This window comes from Chaetodon auriga, chromosome 10 (genome assembly GCF_051107435.1).
Source record: "Chaetodon auriga isolate fChaAug3 chromosome 10, fChaAug3.hap1, whole genome shotgun sequence".
NCBI lineage: Eukaryota > Metazoa > Chordata > Actinopteri > Chaetodontiformes > Chaetodontidae > Chaetodon > Chaetodon auriga.
The window spans coordinates 24,635,565-24,658,590 of NC_135083.1; the positions used below are offsets into that span (position 1 = coordinate 24,635,565).

Genomic DNA, 23,026 nt, shown 5'->3' on the forward strand with positions numbered 1-23,026 from the left:
TTCGGCCTGTCAGGCCGCTGGCTACAACACACCAACCTGCGAGACAAGCGAATATTTTTTATCTGCATAGTAACATTCATAGCTTTAAAACACAATTTCAGGTTACCTTTGTGACTGTGTAAAGAAATGATAGGTGCAGAAAACATAACCGAGAGTATTTTGTGAACTGCACTGTTTTATATGTGTTTTGTCATGGAGGTTTAGACTCAAATGCTATTTTAGGAGTTTGGGTTAGGTTATTTGGTCAAAATATATCTAACGTAGAGCAACAATCTGTTGAATGATTTGTGTCGTCTCAGGTTAGCTTCCTGGTGTCAACAGTAGCCTAGTGATAGTAGTAGTTGATGTTGTAGTACTTCCAGCCTGAGAGGAAGTCCTGACTGAGAGGCTAAACTGAGGGTACAACTAGTATTTGCATTTCCTGAGCTAACAACACTGGCGAATGCTTTGACAGACAACCTCAACTCATCTGAAACACGCGCAGTATATCAGGATAAGGCTTCAAAACTGGGCACAATGCCTTTCGGAATATATATAGTTCGTTGACGTAGGTCGTTGTTTCTGCCAGTGAAAAGGTGCTTCGGATTACCCATCCACAGGTCTGATCCTAGTTAGCTCATAAGCTAACTCGCTAGCTGTCTAGCATTGGCTAAATAGCTACGCTCAGTAACAGGCTGTATGTGGGTGACAGCTCGTCTGCCTGTAATTCCGGACAAAAAACACTGAAAAAGAAGAAAGGGTAAGAGAAGTTTCGTCTGTTAGAAGTGTACTGAAGGCAGATTTGGTCTTGTCTTCGTGTGGGGAAGAAAACAACATCGTTGTAACGTTAACGTTAGCTATATTAAATATTAGTTAACCGTGTGCTTTTGATCTTATCGGCAACTGAAATTGACTACTGGTGCTTTTATTTCTGCGTTTGCTGGAAACGGATATCTAAGACAAGCTCGCTCTGTGTCAGTTCAGTGCTTCGCCTCATGGTATTGAGGATGACGTAATGTTTTCCTCCCGTTCACCGATACCTGGATGTAGGTTACACAGCTAAAAGAACACCGTTGACACTTCACAACTGACTCATTAGAATAAAGCCAATCAGCAGGACACAGAGCCTCAAAGGACATAAACGGAGCAGGATTCTGTCGAGGGATCGAATTGAAAGTGAAAGTTACTACCAGGGACGAGGCGTGGTATGCCATGTGTCCGGATGGGCTGAGCAATGCGGATCCAGTGTGTTCCCCCTCAAATAGCGTTTCCCTCTTAAATGATGTTTCCCGCAGAGCCCCTCCCTCTGTGGTTGGTCAGGGTTCAGGTGAGGTTATGATCAGGGCTGGCAGAGATTACTGATCAGGTTAAGGGTAAGGTTGGTGGGGCTGAGGATAAGGCTGAGGTCAAAGGGTAAGAGGAGTAATGAATATGAACAGACATTATTATTTGTGCAGTCATGTTTCACATTAATAACAGTTTAATGATGTATATATGTATGTATCGATATACATGTGTGCGTGTGTGTGTGCGGGGAGAGAAAGAGGTACTAATCTGCATGTCTTTCTGCAGGGATGGTGCAGCCTCAACCTGATGGCCCGATGCAGTGGGATATGTCAGGAGAGGAGAGTGGAGGGGCCCTCAGGGTCCCACCAGAGCTGGCTGCCAATGAAGTAGTGACCCGGCTGCTGGGTGACAACCAGCAGCTTAGAGGTAGGATTTGTTCTCATTGTTTCAAGAAATAAAGCAAGATCTACTCTTCACGTACAGCAGGCTGTATCTCTGTGTTTGATGTTAGGACAGGGATTTACTGATGGAACCAAGCAGCACGTTCTGAGCAGAATGCTGGCACAGCATATAATAAATGTTGAAAGCATTATTACAATAATTTTAAGAAATGGTTTTTAGTAATGTATATGTGGGCAATAGAGAAGTAGAAGCATTTATGAATTCATTTCATTGATCTACAACAGTTGCAGAAGTTCAGGAAATTGACAGGAAAGCATCCTTTTAGATAGATGATGATAGTTGAACTGCATTTGTAAAGGAGAATCATGAAGTCAGCAAACTGTGACACTGAGTAATGTCAGTGACACAGCAATATCTCTCTAAAGTTTGCTAACATGAGCCAAGTAAGACTGTAGCAGCAAAAACCCTGCATGTATTAAATTGAGAAATGTGTCTAATGGCCTTGACAGTTTCATTGTAAACGGAGCTAAAACATAGTGGAAGACCAGCACCATAGAAGAGTCATGAAGTCAGTGAGCTCACTCAGTGGTATTAGTTACAACAATATCTATCTGAAGTATGCAAGTGTTATCTTACACAAGCAACTGTTCACACCAGACTAAGAAAGGCTATAAGCAAAGCCCTACGTATATCGAGCTGAGTAATAATGTGTTTGGTTGCTAATTAATTTCACTTTTCCTTTTGTGGCTGTTATGGCATAATAATAAATCCTTACAATGAGCTACTGGTGAAACACATTGTGTTTACAGTCACTGAGTAGGGAACAGTGTCTTAATTCATCTCTCCAAAGTTCCACAGTCTCTCTTTAAGTCCTGAAAATCAAGAAAAAAAAGCTGCACAACAAAATTAGAATAATCTTCGTGGTACATCTGCTTTCCTTTCACAATATTGGTCTGATCTCTGAATATCTATCTCTCCTTTTCCCATCATTCCTCTGTTCTCCAGAGGCCTTGCGGCGGAGCAACCTGGCCTTGCGTCAGCGCTGTGAGGAGATGGAGGGATGGCAGCGCAGGACAAGAGAAGAACGAGAGTTTCTCAGCTGTCGTTTTCAGGAAGCCAGGGCCCTGGTGGAGAGGCTGGCCCAGGAGAACCACTCTTTACAGGGCTTGGTGAACGGACCGGCCTCCTCCTCTAACCACTGCTGCAGCTCCAGCCAGACTGAAGACCTGCAGGCACGCCCAGCAAGGAACGGACCGCTGGATGGACCACAGGTTAGCCACTTGACGTTCACACATCTGCTCCATCATGTTCACACTCTGGCAGGTGTTTTTGCATTTCACCATGTTACTTCTACTGTTAAATAGCTTCTGCGATTATTTTTTCTAATCTTGTGTTCATATATGTCTCTTTATGCAGACATTATATTTCACCAGTTTTTCACTGGTTAGATTTTTGATTTGGCCACATGTAGAAGCACGTACATAACATGTGGTGATGTGTAAATGTAGCTCACAAGCTAGACATGTTTTAGAATTTAGAGATAACCTGTGGACAGCATAAGAGTTGATGTCTAACATTGCGGCTGCAGGATTCCAACCAGTGTGCCAGTGACTACCAGGCCTGCGAGCACAGCAGCTCTTTTTCCCACATCCACTATCTTTATGTGCCAGTTTTTTTTCCGGACCAGAATTCATCTTTGAAATCAGAAACATTCATGAATACATGTAATTGACTGCGTTTATTGGCATTTGATTTGAAAATTGATATTTAGTGATGTGTTTCTTATGTTACTGACTGTATTCACATATACAGCAAAAGTACATGCCTGGAATTGAGTCATTTTTAAGGCAAGGCCACTTTGGCCTTTGTAAAATATATTAAAAATTTATTGGGACATCATGGCCAAAATGTAGGGCATGTGGGTCTTTGTTGTAGTGAGTCTTGGGGAGAGGGGCTGTCAAATTGGCCAAAAAATGACATTTGATTATTCCTTCTAAAATAAACAGGCTCAGATTGTTATAATACATGTATGACAGCATTATGGAAATATCGCCATCCCCAAAGCCACCAGACTCCATTCACAAAACAGTAATTTTATCATCGTAAAACACTTAGTTGGTCCCGAATATTATATTTGTTGTGTATAGTAAATTTGTTGTGCTGTGTTAAACTCATGTTTGATGTTATATGGTTAGAATTCTGGTTATATTCATGAATGTTGAAAATGTATCTGAAAATAAAACAAACCAAATCCTAAATCTAAAAAGCACTGCAGACACGCAGCAGCTAACAGAAAAGGTCATAGTATACTGAGAAATATTGATTTTTTTTGGGATGAATAAATATTAATGTTGCTTATAAAAGGGAAGCTAAAAAAAGGAGCAACAAGAATACTGAGCTTTCAGGTTTCATCAGGAGTCGTGAGTAGCACCATCAAGACATCATGTAAAGGAAAGTAGTTTAAAAACATGCACACAGAGGGAACAGTTTACTGCATACTGCCAGTCATATTGGCCTCTGTCAGTAATCAGTACCAAGACACACTATTTGACTGTAAACCATTAGTCAAACCAATAACTAACTGCAGTCAATGAATTTCAGACAGCCCTATCATACTTTAGCAGTTACATGGTGTTTCTGTGGTGGTGACAAAACACTAAAGAACGCTAAAGCAACAGAGCCAGATCTCACAGCGAGTTATAAACTTCACTCATAGTTATCCAACACTACACAGCAATATCCTGGTAAGCTTTAAAACACACATGGATTACTATTTACAGTGTTTAGCCACTTATGCTTATCACATAGCTTTAATTTTTAGCAAGTGGGACAGCTGCTGTCAATGTCAAGCATGATGGCGGAGACACTGGGAAATGTGAGTGTGTTTATGTTGCTGCTTCACATGAGGAAAGCAACTTTCTTTTAAGGGCACAACTGCCAGTTGAAGGCAGGACATGCAAAGTTGGCCTGTGGTAGAGGGAGCATTACTGGCACACTCCAGGGCTGCCACAGCACCGGTTGTCTGACCCTGCTCTGCCCTGAAGATAGTTTTTTTGTTTGCAATGAATGGGATTTTTATCAATGCAGAGAGAGAGCGAGAGAAAGTTAAGGGGAAAGAGAAGGAAACAAGATTGAAAAATGATTTTCCTGCTACTACATGTCTTCTTCTTCATCCTTTTCATTTGTCAAACAACACAAATATGCATCTCTGCCAACACGTGGTCAAACAGACTCAGCCCTGTCACTCTGCTGAGTCTAAGCCCATTAAATATTTGTTCTGTCCCCTCCTGCTCTCTCTGATCACCTATACCGTGTCTTGATACAGCCAAACATACAATACACTGTAGATGTATAGTCATCTTCGTATTTTTTGAATTGTGAAATAGCTATTTCCTTGCAGCTCATAAATACTGCATGCTATTGAGCAGTCATTCCCAAGCTGCTGCTCCGCTGAACAAATCATTGTTCTGTGATCACGACATTTGACAAAGTAATCATAACTACAGCTTAGTCGGCTGTATTGACAATTAAAATGAGTGATCACAGAGAAAGTTGGTGAAAAAAGGTTGTCATCTTACCACATCTGAACAAGCAAATGTGCATTTACTATTCTTTTAAAATGTGCAAAATGTAGGAAAACAACGTGAAGCTACATAAGAAGCACTGCTGAAAATGCTCTGCTGTGAAAATGTTTCCAATGGACATCAGGACCACTTCTTTCTGTTGTGTTTCTCAGACTCTAGATCAGCAGGATATGAAGAGAGTTGCAGAGACAGATCAGCACACACAGACCACACCGCCTCGCAGCCTGGTAGGAGTTATCCAGCTGTTCATCCTGGGTGCTTTTGGATTTCAGTTTTGATTTCTTTGTTTATTTTTCATCTAACTGGTTTGTCTGTGTGTCCAGGTTTATGCAAATAGCTCCTTGTGTAGCGCCCTCCCCTCTCCCCCCACCTCACTTTCAGAGGCAGGGGGGGGGATAATGGGCAGGGAGAACGGCCAGGTGAGCCTGCTCGCTCCATCCTGCTTTTAAACAATCAGATCGCTGACACTGACTCTGTGGCCGTCGCACCTCTAATTTAATTCCTCACCCACCTTATCTTTCATTGCATTCGGGCATAGGTTGGAAATCTTGACTTTCTACTTAGATATGACATGGGAACTTCAAACAATGGAAAACCTGGCACTAATTACCATGCTGTATTTAAAAAAAATGTTTTACTGATAAACCAGTTTTCTGTGCATACCTGCAGGCAGGAACACTGGACTGAATAGCAGTTGGACAACAGAAATTTCTCTTCGTCTGATTTTGAAGCACAGCATTAACACACAGCTCACATCCGCCAATTCAGCTCTTTTTAAAACCCCTCTCTGTCTCCTTTTGTAAACCTTGTGTTCTCGCTCATCTTGGTGTATTTCTACTTTTTGCTTGGTGTCGGTCCTCCAGCCCAGGGTGAACATGGTACGTCTCTGCCCATATCCCTCCAGTCATCACTACCTGCATCCGTTCATCGCTGCCTCTCTCCCTTTCATGTCTTTCTCTGCAGCCAGTGGAAGGTGCAAATGATTTCCTGCAGTTGCTGAAAAGCCACAAAGAAAAACTGGAGGAAGGGATGAGAGAGCTGAGGAGAAAGAATGACGAGCTGGAGAGAGAGAGGGACGAGGGAGAGAAAGAGAGAGAGCGAATGCGGCGCTGCATTGACCAGCTCCGGGCCAAACTGGCCCAGGCACAGGTAACACTGTGGACCAAACGCTGCCAGGGGCTCAGTGCAGACATGGAAAGTAACAGCAATAACAACAGACAGACCTGTGCTTGAAATACACTGAATAAATAAATAAATGACTTTTCTGAATTGTAGCTAATGCAGTAATGTATGAGAGCAGTGCTAGTGCACAACACAATCAAATGAGATCAAATCAGTGTTGGTTGTGAGATGTTAGTAATGAAGTTATCTGCATAATGAATTTGAATCCAGCGCAACAACAATTTCCCCAGTGTGACTCACATTAAATCCTCTTTTGAATTGTGATTGAGGAATATTAAGTTGGATAAAAAGATTGCTGAGAGAACTGATCGTGTCGCTCTGACTGCTTGTCATTGTTTCCCTCTGTTACATCTTGTCACTTCCAGACAAGACATTCAGGTGCTTGTGAATGCCGTTTCCATGCACAATAGAAATGCATAAGAATTGAAACATGACAATTGGCTGTCTTATCTATGATGTAAAAGAGTGGTATGAATGTTTTCACAGGCAAACAGTGTGACTGAGGAGGTTGTTCAGCATCGCTCTGAAGCGCAGCACTCCTCTGACAGGTATGACGCACCTTCCCTGCTAATGCAGAATACTTCACTGCACTGTTTCAAACTCACAGCACTGAACTTTCTGAGTAGACTTTCTGTGTTTAACCAGGTGTCATTAGCCGCTTTTGGACTGATTGCTGTTAAAGTAATCCTAACTATAGTGTGTATAGTTTAGATCATTGTGTGAAGACAGTTCTCTGTGGTATTAGGACACTAGCATTTCTTCTGCTTAACAAAAGCTTCACCTTTGAGACGCCTTCCTCCCTCTGTCTGCTCCCTTTTCCAGCTCTAGCCTGGCTAAACTCACAGAGCAGCTTCAGGCCACACAGGGCAGGTGAGCCCACAGCTCTGTGTGGCTTCTCTTCCTCACTGTCTGCATGCCGTCTCTCTACAAATATGTCTTTCACCACTGTCTACCTGCTGCTTGTGCTGCCTGCCCGTCTCTTATGTTTGAACTCAGTATGCGTCCTGTCGGTTGTTTACTTGTAAATAAGGCATATTTAGGTTGTTTTTCATCCATTTTTTTCTGTGTTGAATGATATATGCCATTACAACTATTTCTTATTCTTTCATCAATTCTTCTGACTTGCATTTCCATAAGTTGCCTTATGTTTGTTTCCCATTGAAATTTATACCGGCAAACCCAAATGAACAGGATATTATTTCAACTTAATTGTAGAGTTGGATGATTTGAGGAATTATTTTTTGCAATTCCAGTTTAAACATTATTATCTTTAAGTCCTATTTGAACTTTATTCATAATAATACTTTACATACTTTTACTTTTCATACATCAAAATTTCAATATGGGACTTAGTGCTGCTTCAGTATTATTGAATGATGATTATTGATTGATGATTTGCCAGTGACAGTTGTAATTGAAATCAGCAGATGGTGACTTAAACTTTCACCAGCTTCAACTCACTAAAGTTGTTGCTATCTAAGTTATGATTTCATGAATTCACAGCTCTTACAGAAACTTGTTCAAATTACAATTTTGGTAGAAAAATGATGAATCATTGAGCCCTTCTTTATATTGTAATGATACATATACTGTATATTATAACACAAATATGTGTATGATGAATTGAAGATGCTCTCTGGTCAGTCTGCGCTGTCTTATTAGAGGGTACTTTATTACAGTACTGGTGCCAGGGAGCAAACACACATATCACAATACAGTAGTGTCAGCTTGACCGCAAGCCCTCCAGCAGCCTTGATTTACCTGCAGAGCAAGGCCACATTAAAAGACTCTCCTTAGCTATCTGATCAGCTCTGAACACCAAAATCCAGTCAGAACTAGTTTTCCAACAAGCGTATCTTAAGAAATTGGGACACCAAGCTCTTAAAGGTCACAATGCCCCATTGGGTTATTCAACAGAGGAGGAATCAGTAATTATTATTAGAATATATATATGTATATAAAATTGGAATTTAGATTAAATACGTGTCTGTACTTTTAAAACCCCCAGTTTAGTTAGGATTTGTTGTGTCTGCAGGCATCGTGAGCTGCAGGAGAAGCTTGATTACCTGCAGAAGAGTTCAGCCCAGTGGGACAGAACTGAAGCCCTGCTCAAACAGAAGGACAAGGACTGTGCCCAGGTGTGACCTGTGAACAGCTGCGATGACCATGCATGTTCAAATCTTACAGAGTTACAGATGGAGGTGCTGTAGAAAGCAACCTTAAAATATCAACTGTGATTCCAATGCCTGAAAGCTTTTTGTATTTTTACAGCTGGCGAAGGACTGTGAGGCTCTGAAAGCTCAAGCAACATCCCTACTAGGAGAACTGAATGAGAGACAAAGCTGCCTGGACAAAAGCGAGCATGAACGCAAAATATTGGAAGAAAAGTAAGATGTCATGTCATGTCAGCATGAATATGTGTGAGATTTCTCAATGTTCACCTCTAAGTGTGTGTGTGCACTGATGTGTCTCTGTGCTCTGCTTGTGTCTAGGCTGTGCAGTAAGATGAAGGCCCTGCAGGTGGCAGAGCGGGAGCTGGAGCAGCAGAGGAAGCAGCATCATGTGGCCATGGACAAGCTGCTGCTGCAGACCCAGAGCCTGGAGCAGGCCCTGAAGACGGAGAGACATGTCGTCACAGAGGAGAAGTGGGTTCAACACACACGCGCACGTGCACATACACTCACTGGCCACTTTCTTAGGTACACCTTGCTAGTACCGGGTTGGACCCCCTTTTGCCTTTGGAACTGCCTTAATTCTTCATAGCATACTTTCAACAAGGTGTTGGAAACATTCCTCAGAGATTTTGGTCCATATTAACATGATAGCATCACGCAGATGCTGCAGATTTGTCAGCTGCACATCCATGATGTGAATCTCCCGTTCCACCAAAGGTGCTCTATTGGATTGAGATCTGGTGACTGTGGAGGCCATTTGAGTACAGTGAACTCATTTTCATGTTTAAGAAAGCAGTTTGAGATGATTTGAGCTTTGTGACATGATGCATCATCCTGCTGGAAGTAGCCGTCAGAAGATGGATACACTGTGGTCATAAAGGGATGGACATGGTCAGCAACAATACCCAGGTAGGCTGTGGGGTTTAAACCATGCTCAATTGGTATTAAGGGTCCCAAAGTGTGCCAAGAAAATATCCCCCATACCATTACACCACCACCACCAGTCTGAATCATTGATACAAGGCAGATGGATCCATGCTTTCATGTTGTTTACGCCATATTCTGACCCTGCCATCTGAATGTCACAGCTGAAATCGAGACTCATAAGACCAGGCAAGATTTTTCCAGTCTACTATTTTCCAGTTTTGGTGAGCCTGTTCTTACCTGACAGTGTTAATTTTGATAGGAATTTTTTAAATTTAGTTTTAGTCTTGGTCGCGTAACTGAAAATTGTAGTTGGTTTAAGTCACATTTTAGTCTTTTGTTTTTGTCAAGAATTAGTCCATGGAGTCCAGTTTTTGTGTAATTTCAGTCAAAAGACAGACAGTTTCATGATGCTGTAATGGATTTTAAACTATGCATTTGGTCAGTAGGCTGAGAATGTGTCACTGACTTACAGTACTTTTCTAAATCATATAAAAATGAATGCCTAAAGTGTGCGAGATAAAGTTCAATAAAACAAGTATGTTTCCTCACAGGTCAGCCTCTTTATTTTCTGCACACACTGCGCTGTGACTGGGTGTACAGTAAAAGTGAAGCAGACCCTGCAGACATGGCACACTGCCCTCTTCATCTGCAGACAACCTGGAGAAATACAAATACTGAGAAATGATTTGGTCCAACTTATATTCCTACTCATTGACGGGGGGGGGGCGTCTCTGCTCTTCCTTCCCACCTGACATGCTGGTGAAGACGAGGCAGTCATCTTTGAGTGGCCAGCAGCAGCTAAAATAGTTTCTTTCGGCTTTTAACTATCTAGCTTAGACGACATGTGAACGTTAGCTTGCCTTGTTGTTATCTATCAGCGGGCACCTGACATCCACCTGGCACGTACCAAGCAGGGGGAAAAACATCCAGTGAGATGGGGCAGTGAGAGAATTTGACTTGCACTTGCAGCAGTGATTGGTTAAAAATGAAAACACAACCAGGTTGTCCGCCCTTTTCAACTTTTTGTCTCGTCTTTACTTGTCAGGGCATAATGAACAGAGATTTCGCTGTAATTTTATTTTTATTTTTATTTTTTTTTTTCATTTACATTGTCATTACAATTTAGTCATGCAATAAAATGACGTCACCGAATACTTATCGTCTGAATTTTCATTGACAAAATTAACACTGCTGCAGCCCATCTGCTTCAAGGTTCAACGTGTTGTGCGTTCAGAGATGGTATTCTGCATACCTTGGTGGTTATTTGAGTTACTGTTGCCTTTCTAGCATCTCGAACCTGTCTGCCCGTTCACCTCTGACCTCTGACATCCACAAGGCATTTTCATCCTGTCACTCACTGGATCTTTTCTCTTTTTCATACCGTTCTCTGTAAACCCTAGAGATGGTTGTGTTGAAAATCACAGTAGATCAGCAGTTTCTGAAATATTCAGACCAGCCCGTCTTGCACCAACAACCATGCCACATTCAAAGTCACTTAAATCCCCTTTCTTCCCCATTCTGATGCTTGGTTTGAACTTCAGCAAGTTGTCTTGACCACATCTACATGCCTAAATGCATTGAGTTGCTGCCATGCGATTGGCTGATTAGGTATTTGTGTTAACAAGCGATTGAACAGGTTTACCTAATAAAGTGGCCAGTGAGTGTATATAGCAGTGGCCCAACTGGTTATTAAGATTCTGCACTGTTTTTCCTCTCAGGAAGAAACTGACACAGCTGCAGCATGCCTACACATGCCTGTTTAGAGACTACGATTCTAAACTGAAGACTGAGGTAAAAACCCATTTAAACATCTATTCACCCTCATTAGTTTGGCTATTATGGGTTCATGTCTTAACTTTTAATTGTGTGTGTTGTGTGTTTGTGTCCCAGGGAGGAGATCTATGCAGTCGGCTAGAGGAGGCAGAGAGGGCACTGGCCCTGAAGCAGGATCTGATCGATAAACTGAAGGAGGAGGTGGAGCAGCAGAAAGGATCGTTGGAGACTGTTCCTGTCCTCACTGCACAGGTACAGTGACAGTTACACAGCTGTTGAGCAGATCTGCACACAAAACATGTCATAATAATTATGATGATTAGCACTTTGTCGTTCTTTTCAAGGGAAGTATTGCATCACTGTTCTGTTCTGTCATGTTGGGAGCACAGAGTTATGAATAAGTTAGTGCTTGCGACTTCTTCCATTCAATAGTCATTTTACACTTTAAGTTTGGGTCATTAAGGGGCCATGTGGCCATGTGGCCCCTGCAGGCCTTTTTCACTACAAGGACTTAACGTTTGATTGATGCGTTTGGATTGGGAAGTTTGTGTTGTGTGCCTTGCCGTTTCTTTGCATTGATGCATGGAAATATCTAATGGAACTGGCTGTGCACCGTTATAATATGGAAAATAAAATGGCCTAAACATAGTCTCAAAGATCTTGGATCTTTTGGTGTGGTGGCATCAGTTTTCTCCCATGTTCAGTGTACTGCAGCCTAATTGTTTTATGGTTCGACAGTCAGCCACAAAAAGCTAAAGCAGTAAAAGTGCTGTGTAAAAAGCAGCCATTTAGTAATGCTTTACTCTAGTAGGGTGTCTACTAGTCCTGTCAGTTAATTTAGCCTGTCTTCTGAGTCCGTTGCCATTTATACACAAACCAGCCTACGTCAACCGCAGCCACAGTTTAACATGTTTATGGAATACAGGTACGTTGAAATGAAATGGCTGTTGTTGAATGAAGTCATATGTCCCTCTCTTTTTCTCTATCTTTGCGTTTGTTCAGGCTGAGATCTACAAGGCAGATTTCCTAGCGGAGCGAGAAGCCAGAGAGAAGCTGAACCAGAAGAAGGAGGAGCTGCAGGATCAGCTGACTCAGGCTCTGGCTGAGATTGACAGGCTCAAACAGGAAGCCACATCACGGTAAAAAAAGATTCATTCTAGCTGTTTGTGTCCTGAATGTGGACATGTTTATGCACCGGTCACTCAGTCAGTAGCTCAGTCTGTCTTGCTGTGTGCTCCAATTGAGCGTTTTAGTGGACAGTCAAATCTCTGTTCACATCATTTCTTATCAGGCTTACATAGTCCTTGTGTCCTGACTTTCCCTCCCTGTCCTCAGTCTCACTAATCAGATGCTGCATCAGCAGACCAGCACTTCTATCTGAAGTCAGAGCTACATCTACATTTGTCCTCTGCATATTCATAAATATTAATATTTCTAGACATTTAACATGACAGTTATGTATGTTCGCCTCTGTTTCAGTGCACGCATGGAGCAAATGAAGCTGAGACACCTGGACGACTTTCCAACACGGGCCCCAAACATTCCCCCTCCGCAAGGTACATTAATACAGCATTCATGCACACAAATCCGCACGTTCCAGATCCACTTTTAAGCATCTCATGCATGAAATGAAGTCAGTTTTTTTTAAGAAGTTATTGATGTGTCGACTGTAGGGGACAGCATGCAGCAGTAATATGCATTCATAGACTTAATGTATAAAACAGTCAATTATGCGAAAACATTGGTTAATCTTATAAAACAAATATTTCTAACACAATTGAACAACATTTGAACAAAAAGCTCTTCTGTCACTTCACCCCTCTTTCTCACTTGAGTTACATGATGTTTACTGCACTGTCCTGTAGGCCTGTCTGTACTCCAAAACCTTCTCTGAGGATTTACTGAATGATGATGTCACACAGTAGACTGAAGCTGCAGAAATGATTGTTTTTGTAGGCAACACACTGCAATAAAAGGAGCAAAAATCAACAGCTTTACAGTGAAAAGTTACTGTCGAATGTATCTTAGTGTGCTTTAAAGTTGAAATATGACTACTGACACATGATGTGCAATTCTGAGCACACATGACTGATTGTAATTCCTGCTCACATAAAATAAATATAACTATAAGAATTATGTAATTCCTTCTATGTTACGTGATATAATCAAATTTAGTTAGAATTAAATTTACTTAGAAGGGCCCTCTTTAAAAGGACTGGACAGATATTCCTGAGGTTCTTTACATTTCTTATCAACTGTCAGCCATCTTGGTTGTCCAGGTTTTTGATTGCACTTGCAGTTGCTTGCCACCAGGTTGCCAGTTATGGTGTTGTGTCAGTCATGTCAGTGGAAGGATTCAGAAAATGTGCTCAAGTTAAAGTAGCAATACATGTAAGTAAAGTAAAGAAGTATGCAAAGCAAAAAGTATGAAAAGTGGAAGTACACACTCAGAAACGCAACAGCTATATATGCATATATACACACACACACACACACACACACACACACATATACACATATACGCATACATATACATATATACACACTATATATATACTTGCATGTACAAATGGAAAAATGGGGCATTACTGGAGTAACCACTTTGCACTGACTGTTTCTGGTCCCCTCAAAACAAAAAAAGGGGGGAAATGTATTTACAAATGCTTTTTCTCACTTTTTGCTGGTAAGAAGTTGTTTTAACATGCTGTCTTTCTCCTTTGCCTTAGGTGTGTTCCCTGGTGCAACGTTTAACACAGCGCCCCCTGCCCCCTCGTTCCGCAATCAAGGTCTGGTACCAGTTGGTGATCAAGGGGCAGCCGGAGCTGAGGAGCTGCCAGATTTATGTTGTCCGAAGTGCCAATACCAGGCTCCAGATATGGACACGCTGCAGATACATGTCATGGACTGTATACAGTAATGTGAGCTTAGCTCAGCGCACCATGACACCCATACACACATACAGATATATATACACAGCATATTTACATTTTTGACATTGAGCATGTCTGCTCCCAGCTCCAGGCACATCCTGGGAAAACATCTTTGGTAGTTGCACCTTACTCTCTCTGCAATGCAAACACACAAACACACAAACCTGAGTACATACCATGGATGTTACCGTTTTAAAAATCAAATGTGTTGGAATCAAGACAAGTGGCAATCAGATGACAGTATGAAGACAGCAAGATAATCAGCATGGTATTTTCCTCCAGCTGCTCCATGGATTCACATTCTGCTGTAGCTTTTCCATTCCACAACTCACCCTTTTCTTGTCATCAGTTTTTCTCCTGGCCCCTGCTCTGTTATGGCCCCTCTTCCCCTCCCCATGCCTTGCCTCGCCTCTGATCAGCATCCCCAATCTCTTGACTCAGTCCCATTTCTCGTTCCTCTTCACTGAAGTGGTGTAGTGGCAACTTAGGAGGTACCTGCATACTGTGGAGTAATAGTGTATACTTTTCACTGCCTCATCCATGTTATACACATCAGTATGCACTGGGCCTAAGGTGAAAAAAAAAAGAAAGAAAACATATGACAATGTGAATAACCTAGTGAGCTTTAAATAATATAGAATAGTCAGATATGTTTTGGTTATAAATGTTGCTGTCTGCATTACCTCAAAACATGTATTATTATGTATTAGAGATGGATTTACTCTTATTGAAAAAGTAGCCATTCTCTGTGGTCTGTGCCTGTGTACACGTTTGACTGCACCACTGCTTTGTCTCAGATGATAGCCTGACCCTTAACCCTTCATAACCCTTTTATGCCCCTTACTCTGTCTTATCTTTACCTGGGGCACCAGCTATTTATCTATCTGAAGGTCAGCACATTGATGATCTTTCACAGTTTGTGTGACTTGTCTGTAATTATAGATCGTTTGGTGCAAAGAATATTGTTTCAAACTGTTGGAAATTTACAAAATAAATCAGTTATTCAGTATTCCTTGTGTGTATTTTGGAGTGTGTTTTCCCGGATGTACTACAAATGAGTATGAATTGGGTAACATAATAATTATTTTCTTATTTATTTTCTTTAACAGTGGAAATGTGTAATGTATTTGCAGTGTGATTGTTACAATGTGCTTTGTTTCAAAGTAATAAACAGATAAATGAGTCGACTGAAAAATAGCAATGATACACCTGACAGAACAGGTGGAAACCCTTTGCTTACGTCACGTGCATCGTAAAGATGAACAGCGAGACGGAGAGGAACTAGGAATCATAAAGTCCGCCTTCAAAATAAGATGTTGGCTGCCATATCTCTGACCGCTGTGCTTTCGATATGGTTTGACAGTACATTTTTCTAATATTGCAGCAACCCAAGTCCAATTTAAAAGTCATTTGGTAGGAGTATGTACTTTAGCTCTTTAGATCTTTGAACCTTGCATAGACATACACACTATGAATGTATACGGCGACAGGAAGTCACATTGGTTTTATTTTGGCTAACTTTACGCTGGTCCCTTGTTTAAAGAAGCCTTCGGTGGACGCACGTTCTACTCATCCCTGGGTCTTCATATACCGGTGTACAGGACTGGTATTTTGGATTTGAAGTGGTTTTCAGGCAGACATGTCTGGCTCAACTTCCCCGCCTCCCTCTGCAGAGGCTGTGGGAACCGAGGGGTGTTTTCCACCCGGATACCAGCCTTTCAAACCCGAGGAGCACGGCCTGGAGCGCGGGTTCCGTCTCACAGCCTTTTCGGACCTTAAGGGATGAGGCTGCAAGGTCCCGCAGGAGGCTCTGCTCAAACTCCTGGCGGGACTGGAGGCGGACCGGGCCGACGGGACAGCAAAGGCCGCAGACCAAGCGTCAGAGTTCGGCCAACAGTTGCCTGGCCCCCGACTCGGTAGGAAACACATACGGAATTAGCATAGCTAGCCTTCATATCCCATACATCTTGTCAGACATCCTGGTGGTTAATGTCAGTTTGCTAGCGTAACTGTTGCTAACCATGCTAGCTTGTGTTAACTCATATGGCAGCTCATTTGACAGATGGACAGCAATGGCCGAATGAAAATACTTTTTTCATAATCCTCAGATATCGAATTTGCTAATATATAACCTACTTACATTTATTACCAAGCTACATTATGAATGCATTATATTATTAGCTAGCTAAGAGTGCGAGTTCCGTGAGTTTTCAAATTACCAGACTGTACGTGTGATTCAGCAGAAACGTCTTTGATGCTTTCCGTGCAAAGTTCATGCTCTTGGTCAAACATTTCCTCTAGTAAAATAGTTTCGCAATCTTGACTGGAACTGTCATAACGTTACTTAGTTTCCTGCCTTTAGAGGCATAACAACCGCCAGCATGTGGAAAGTACAGCCTGTAGTTACACTGCGTGACCACAAACACAAACTCCTGGACTCTTCATGCATTGTGAAGTCATCCCATAGAACAGTCCTGTCATAAATACTACCTGTAATACACAACATCGTCATAAGAACACACACACACACACACACACCACTAAAGTTGTATTCTCACCCTTAACGAGAAGTGAACATCTTGGATAAGTCATGTTTGTTGAAGGGCCGTTGTATTCCATTGAAAACCACTTGTGTGTTTCCAGGTGTAGGGATGGACTGCTGTGTGATTCCCCTTAGGCACGGAGGCCTCTCATTGGTCCAGACCACAGATTTTTTCTACCCTCTGGTGGAGGACCCATACATGATGGTGAGTTTTGGCAGGTGTTTTCCTCTGTGAAGCACTTACATACGTGGGCACCCTGCCATTGGTGATTTGCAGACTATCTTGGAAGTAAGACTGTCCAAACACTTAATGTGGTATTCATGAATTGCTTCTCGGGCCTGATCAAACAGTCTTGCCCTATGTGGCCTGGAGGCCAGAGGTTCCCCATCCCTGGTTTATAATGTGTGAAAATTGGCATGCACACAGTTTTCAAAATGTGTATGTGCTATTACACACATTATCTACTTTCTGTGGGAAAGACAGCTTATACGCTCCTATTTCATGAACCTTGGACATAGACTTCCTTTTGAGGTTTGTTTTTAGTTCTTTGTTTATCAGACTTATAAAGTTAAAAGACTAGTAGTTCAAGGGGAGTGCAGCCATTTTGAAGCTCAGTGTTATTCAGGAGGTGACAGAAAAAATTGGTTCCAACCTGAATCTTTAAAAATCCAAATTTTAAGACATGACAATAAATCTTGAAGGTATTTGTCTCTTTTGACTAGGGGTGTAACAATCCATGGATCTGGATCAATGTATGATTTCAATCATCTATGATCCAGTATCAATGACACGAAGGGAAAACATATCATCTTTAGGATACATATTTATTTTACTTCTTCCCATGACACGTCTGTGTCACTGTTTCCGTCCCAGTGCTCCTCTGTCTTTAACAATTAAATAGTATATATGGAATAATGTTCATGATTTCAAGTTGAATTTCTTCACAGAAACAACTGTGTTGCTGCAGGTAGTCTGTTGTCTTTCTTGCTCCTGGTCCTCAGCTGTGTTTCTAACATAAAATCATGTGGATAGTATGTTGCAGCTGGCAGAGAGTGCCTGTGACGAAAGTGAGTATTCCAGGGAATAAATAGAGTTTTATACACACTTATAGCTGTGTTGTATTATTTTTGTAACACAAGTAAGAGGTATAAATTACTGCGTCTGGTGGGGCTGTGCTGCTGCTGCTGCTGGAAGCAAACAGAAGTTAATCTGGCACTGTTGAAATCTCACAGCAGGGATTAAGTATGAGTAACAGAAAAAAAAGCATAATAACCTTATTGTTTGCCTTGTGTGTAGGGAGGTAGCAGTCAACCAGGCAGCAAGAGAGTGAGGGGAGATTCTGTGTTTGACACTGACAGCCCTGTTGCACAACTGTGAACTGAATGTATGACTGTCTGTCCTCTCCCTGACTATTGGCGTTCAAAAGCTGTTACACTCAGTGACCCCGGTCATCACATAACTGATGATGTTAAATGGGCATTTGATACTATCTCATATTGATAACAGGACCTTGAATTGAATTGAAATCCTACGTGGTACATACCAGCAAAAGACCTTTCATCCAAAGAACTAATTTAATATCCTATAGTGATGAAACTTGTGATTTGCAGCCCTAATTTTGACTGGTTTTTGCTTTCTTGATTCTCACTTTGTCTGTCTCTCAGGGCAGGATAGCGTGTGCTAACGTCCTCAGTGATCTCTACGCCATGGGCATCACAGAGTGTGACAACATGCTGATGTTACTGAGTGTCAGCCAGAAGATGAATGAGAAGGTACCGTTTCGTGTGTCCTCTCATAACCTGTGAACGTTACAATGAGTCCAGTTTTTTTTTTTTTTTTTTTAAACAGAGCTTTGACTTTGATTCTTTAGGATGAGCTGAGGTCTCCTTCCATGATTCAGTGTCGTATTGTTTCATATGTATGACACAGGACCGTGAGCGGGTGATGCCGCTGTTGATTCGTGGGTTTCGCGATGCAGCAGAGGAGGGAGGGACTTCTGTGACAGGAGGCCAGACTGTCATCAACCCCTGGATCATTGTAGGAGGAGTAGCATCAGTCGTTTGCCAGCCGAATGAGTTCATCATGTGAGTCAGTGCTAGAGCCAGTATGTTGTTTTGTGAAGAGGTATTTAAAATCATCTTTTTTGTCTCCTGTAGTTCTATTTCAGTTAGAAATTGGCCTTCACTATATTGTGATATTTTATAGGCATACAGTATGAAATATGAAATAATGTTTAGTTGCAGCCATAAAATAAACCAAACACCAACATAAACCCAGGAGGCCAGGACACGTCATCACCAGCTGTTCTACGGGGGCCTTTTTCTGTTGGCACATCTGAGCCATTTCCTTTTAATACAGTGTTGCATAAGTTGTTTGAATTGTTTGAAGGAAATTAAAATTTACAGATCATTACTGTCCTGTGAAAACCATGTATCTATCAGTACTGTTTTCTTTTTAATGATGCATTTTTAGGATTTTCATTTTTTAAACCTGTGCTTTATTTTCATTTCAGCATCTTGTTGAGTGCAATTTCAATTTCAGTTTTATTTATGTCATGCCAAATCACAGCAGACGTTGTCTCAGGACAGTTCTAGACTACACTCTTAAATGTACAGAGACTCAGTCATTCCCCCGTGAGCAAGCACTTGGCGTTGGTGGCAAGAAAAACTTTAACAGGCAGAAACCTCGAACAATACAATTTCAATCCTGAAATCACAGTTTCCCAGCCATTAATACAGGGAAGAAACCAAATACACAAGTAAAAAGAACCCTCGAAAATCATAAAAAATGAGTAAATAGTGATTTTTCAGTACATTCGTTATTTGCTCTGTTTGGTAGATAAAGTAACATTTATGCTTATACTTAGGTCATGTGAAAATTTGGTGATAGGTCATCGTCACTGGATAGCAAAAATGTATTTTGGGTTTTTTTCCAGGCCGGACGGTGCTGTACCAGGCGACGTCTTGGTTCTGACTAAACCTTTGGGGACACAGGTGGCTGTCAATGCTCACCAATGGCTCGACCAGGTCAGCTACTTGAAATTATTTGGAATCATGACATGTTTCTGTGCTCACACTCGTCACCCTCCCTCATTCTGTTTACTTCCTACTTTGCTTTGATCCCCATCAGCCTGAAAGGTGGAACAAGATCAAATTAGTCGTCACCAAAGAGGAAGTTAAAGAGGCCTATCAGGAAGCCATGTTCTCCATGGCAACGCTAAACCGCACAGGTACACACTTTGGTCATTATGTCCTGAAGTTCTGCAGTCGTCACTGATCAAGCAAACATATTGACTGTTTGATTTGCAGCTGAGAGATTGTATAATAACTGGGTCTATGTGCTTTGACAGCATTGATCTGAACTTACTCTCATTCTTACGAAAATTTAGATGTGAGGAAAAATCAATGACAAATTGAGCCTGAACATGCATTGGCCCCATTGTGTCTACTTTTTTAGATGCTTTTGGTCCAGTTGAAGCTGAAGTCTTTGTGTGACTTTCTGTATTTGTGATTAAAGTTTATAGTTAGCTGTTCAGACTCATTCATATTCGTGTGTTTGTCTCCAGCGGCAGGCCTAATGCACAAGTTCCAGGCCCACGCTGCGACAGACGTGACAGGTTTCGGGTTGTTAGGTCACGCCAACAACCTGGCAGCACAGCAACGAAACGAGGTGGCTTTCGTCATCCACAACCTACCAATCATAGCCAAGATGGCTGCCATCAGTAAAGCCTGTGGAAATCTGTTCAACCTGGTTCAGGGCACTTCAGCAGAGACTTCTGGTATGAAAATTGAGATTAGCGCACAATAAATGCTTGAATTTATGCATTATTGTAATAATCCCAGTGATGACCTAAAATCCCTCTTCCTCTTCTTCCTCTCAGGTGGACTGCTGGTGTGTCTGCCCAGAGAACAGGCAGCCAAGTTTTGCTCAGAGATGAAGAGCCAGAGCTCTGGAGTCGGAGGTCAGGCAGCGGTGGGCGGAGCATGGATAATTGGAATTGTAGAGAAAGGTGACCGCCGCGCTCGCATCATTGACAAACCCCGCATTATCGAGGTTCCACCACGAGGAAGCCAGGCAGCAAATCAGGACAACAGCTCCACCAGCCCCGTTCCCAGTTTGTCATAGACACTGCCGCCCCTCTGACACCAGTCCGGTGTGTGTGTGTGTGTGTGTTTGTGTGGTTTGATGTTGCTGTCTGTCTCACCCTCCTTTTCAGTCAAAATGCTGAAATGAGAGCACACAGATGAAAATCACCATCTTCTTTTCCTGTGGGTGAGGGAATGGAAAGCATCCGCGATGACCATCTTTGGAAAGAAGATGGAAAGCTGCTGAAACAAGGCCTACTTTTCACTATTTTGGAATTTAATTTAAATTCGGGGCAGTATGCCCTTTCTTAATCCATACAGACCAGTGACTTTATGTAATTTATCTGCAGTTTAGCTATCTAAATTTGTTTCGATTCCAAGAGAAAACATTCCAAATCATTCTTGCCGGCGAAAAAAAGAGAGTGTAAATGTGTTTGTTGGAGTATTTTGTGATTTGATTGGGTGCTTTGCTGTGGGCAGGTGGAGCAGAGGCTTTTGTTGACCTTTTGTTTTGGAAGTGGGTGATGTTTATGTCTCATATTGGTGAATGTATTATGTGAAAAAGAAATGTTTCATCAGTCCTGGCACCTGGCTCTGCCCACACAGCCCAGAGGAAGGCTTGAGCAGCTTCCTTTGGACAGGCTGGGTGGAGCTCAGGTGTCCCTCTGTGTCAGATGATTGGCTATCCAGCACCAAGTCCCCCCGTCCTTTTTTATGAAGCTCTGCCTCTTAAACCCAATGAGGCCAGGTGGAGTGGATGTTTGCCTTTGGATTGGGGTTGGACTTTGACTGCTGATGGTCTAAAACTGTCTGCATTTGTAGATTCCCTGCTTTTCACAATCAATAAAACCATCATCAACTCACACTGAAATACTGTTTGGGTGTTATGTTAGTGCAGTGAGAACAAACTTAAATTGTATGCTGGAGTGTCACTAAAGAGTTTGATTAAAAAAGTGCCTAAAATTTTATGTGAAGACTTCCATTGTGACCCAGGCAAACTGATTTCACAGCAGACATTGTGAGTAGTTAGCAGGAAAAGCATGTGGGTAATAACATTAATGCTTAGTCAGACATGCCAGTGAGGAAGCAGGCGTGATATCATAGAACGCCTTAACTGAATGGTTTGTTATTTATTTCACACAACACACATCAATGAACATTTCAGTAAATGTTCAATGTTTGCCCTCATTTCACTGATTACATCTGTGCCTTTTGCTGCTATGACATGTTCTTATGTTCGCCATGGAAAGGCTCTATAGTAAAATGGCTTCTGTCTTCCAAAATGAAGTTGAAATAATGGGGTAAAATACAATAAGCGTTTGGAAATAGCAAATCCCATCAGTTCAGTTAACACTACACCCCAACATTGTTAGCAGCAGTGATTCTACCTGTCAGTGTTTTGATAAGATTGAGCACCTTGGACAGCTCCCTAACTTCAGTACAAGGTTGTGGGTTCTTGTAGGAGCTTATCATTAACTGTGAAGCTGAGAAAAGAGCTTTTCAGGACCTTTGAATTGAGGGATAAGTAACACTGATGGCTGCAACAGAAAGTCTGCATTACAGAGTGTGGGGATGGAGTTTAAAACGTGGGTGTTTAGGTGGCAGGGACGGTCTAGTTAAAGATATTATTAAATTGCATTATGGGAATTGTAGGATCCAGGGTTTTTGAAGTGTGACCTATCATAGGGATTAAACTCCAGGACATCTCAGCTTCTCTGGCACAGATTTCACAGATTTGTCATTTAAATCTGTCACACCAGTCTCCCAACTCATCCACTGCAAATGACCTGAGCTGAAAAGGAGGCAGGCCGATACTAACTACTGTACACTAACACATTGATGGTCCTTGACTTTTAAGATCTTTATTGCGTAGGCTGACATACACAATGCACTGTTAAACAAAATGATTGAAATGACCACAGGCCAATTTGACATTGTGCAAACCTGGGGGTTAGGTAGTACCCAGCAAATGACTGCTGGATGGTTTCTGGGTCTTTAGGCAACATGATGCACACTTGAAGGTGGCAGGTGGCACAGTGTGCAGAGCATGAAAGGAACAGGGGTCAGTGGGGGCCACCAGTTTATTTTTGCTCAAGAGCCCAGTAGTGGGTTAATCCCACACTGCTGCTGGGTATTTTATATAATTGCATCATATTTTAT

The 23,026-nt window shown here is 41.9% G+C and overlaps 2 protein-coding genes across 5 annotated transcripts; both read left to right on the top strand.

The window, feature by feature from the left end:
* The first annotated feature begins 403 nt into the window (after positions 1-403).
* ikbkg (inhibitor of nuclear factor kappa B kinase regulatory subunit gamma) lies at positions 404-15,427 on the top strand. 4 transcript variants are annotated; one of them, XM_076741172.1, is made up of 16 exons: positions 408-739; positions 1,552-1,692; positions 2,674-2,939; positions 5,405-5,479; positions 5,576-5,671; positions 6,216-6,401; positions 6,921-6,982; positions 7,257-7,304; positions 8,470-8,572; positions 8,706-8,821; positions 8,927-9,079; positions 11,254-11,326; positions 11,426-11,560; positions 12,311-12,447; positions 12,788-12,864; positions 14,035-15,250. In XM_076741172.1, the coding sequence occupies exons 2-16, from the start codon at positions 1,554-1,556 to the stop codon at positions 14,223-14,225; spliced, it is 1,857 nt and encodes a 618-aa protein (XP_076597287.1). In that variant the 5' UTR covers positions 408-739; positions 1,552-1,553; the 3' UTR covers positions 14,226-15,250. The 4 variants fall into 4 exon arrangements, with proteins under 4 accessions (XP_076597290.1, XP_076597287.1, XP_076597288.1 ...); XM_076741175.1 differs by lacking the exon at positions 5,576-5,671 and having other exon boundaries at positions 404-739; positions 14,035-15,427; XM_076741173.1 differs by lacking the exon at positions 7,257-7,304.
* Positions 15,428-15,537: 110 nt separating this feature from the next.
* On the top strand, positions 15,538-21,824 carry sephs3 (selenophosphate synthetase 3). The gene is made up of 8 exons (XM_076741787.1): positions 15,538-16,154; positions 16,882-16,985; positions 18,446-18,553; positions 18,711-18,865; positions 19,717-19,807; positions 19,911-20,010; positions 20,347-20,559; positions 20,662-21,824. The coding sequence occupies exons 1-8, from the start codon at positions 15,878-15,880 to the stop codon at positions 20,904-20,906; spliced, it is 1,293 nt and encodes a 430-aa protein (XP_076597902.1). The 5' UTR covers positions 15,538-15,877; the 3' UTR covers positions 20,907-21,824.
* Positions 21,825-23,026: the final 1,202 nt, after the last annotated feature.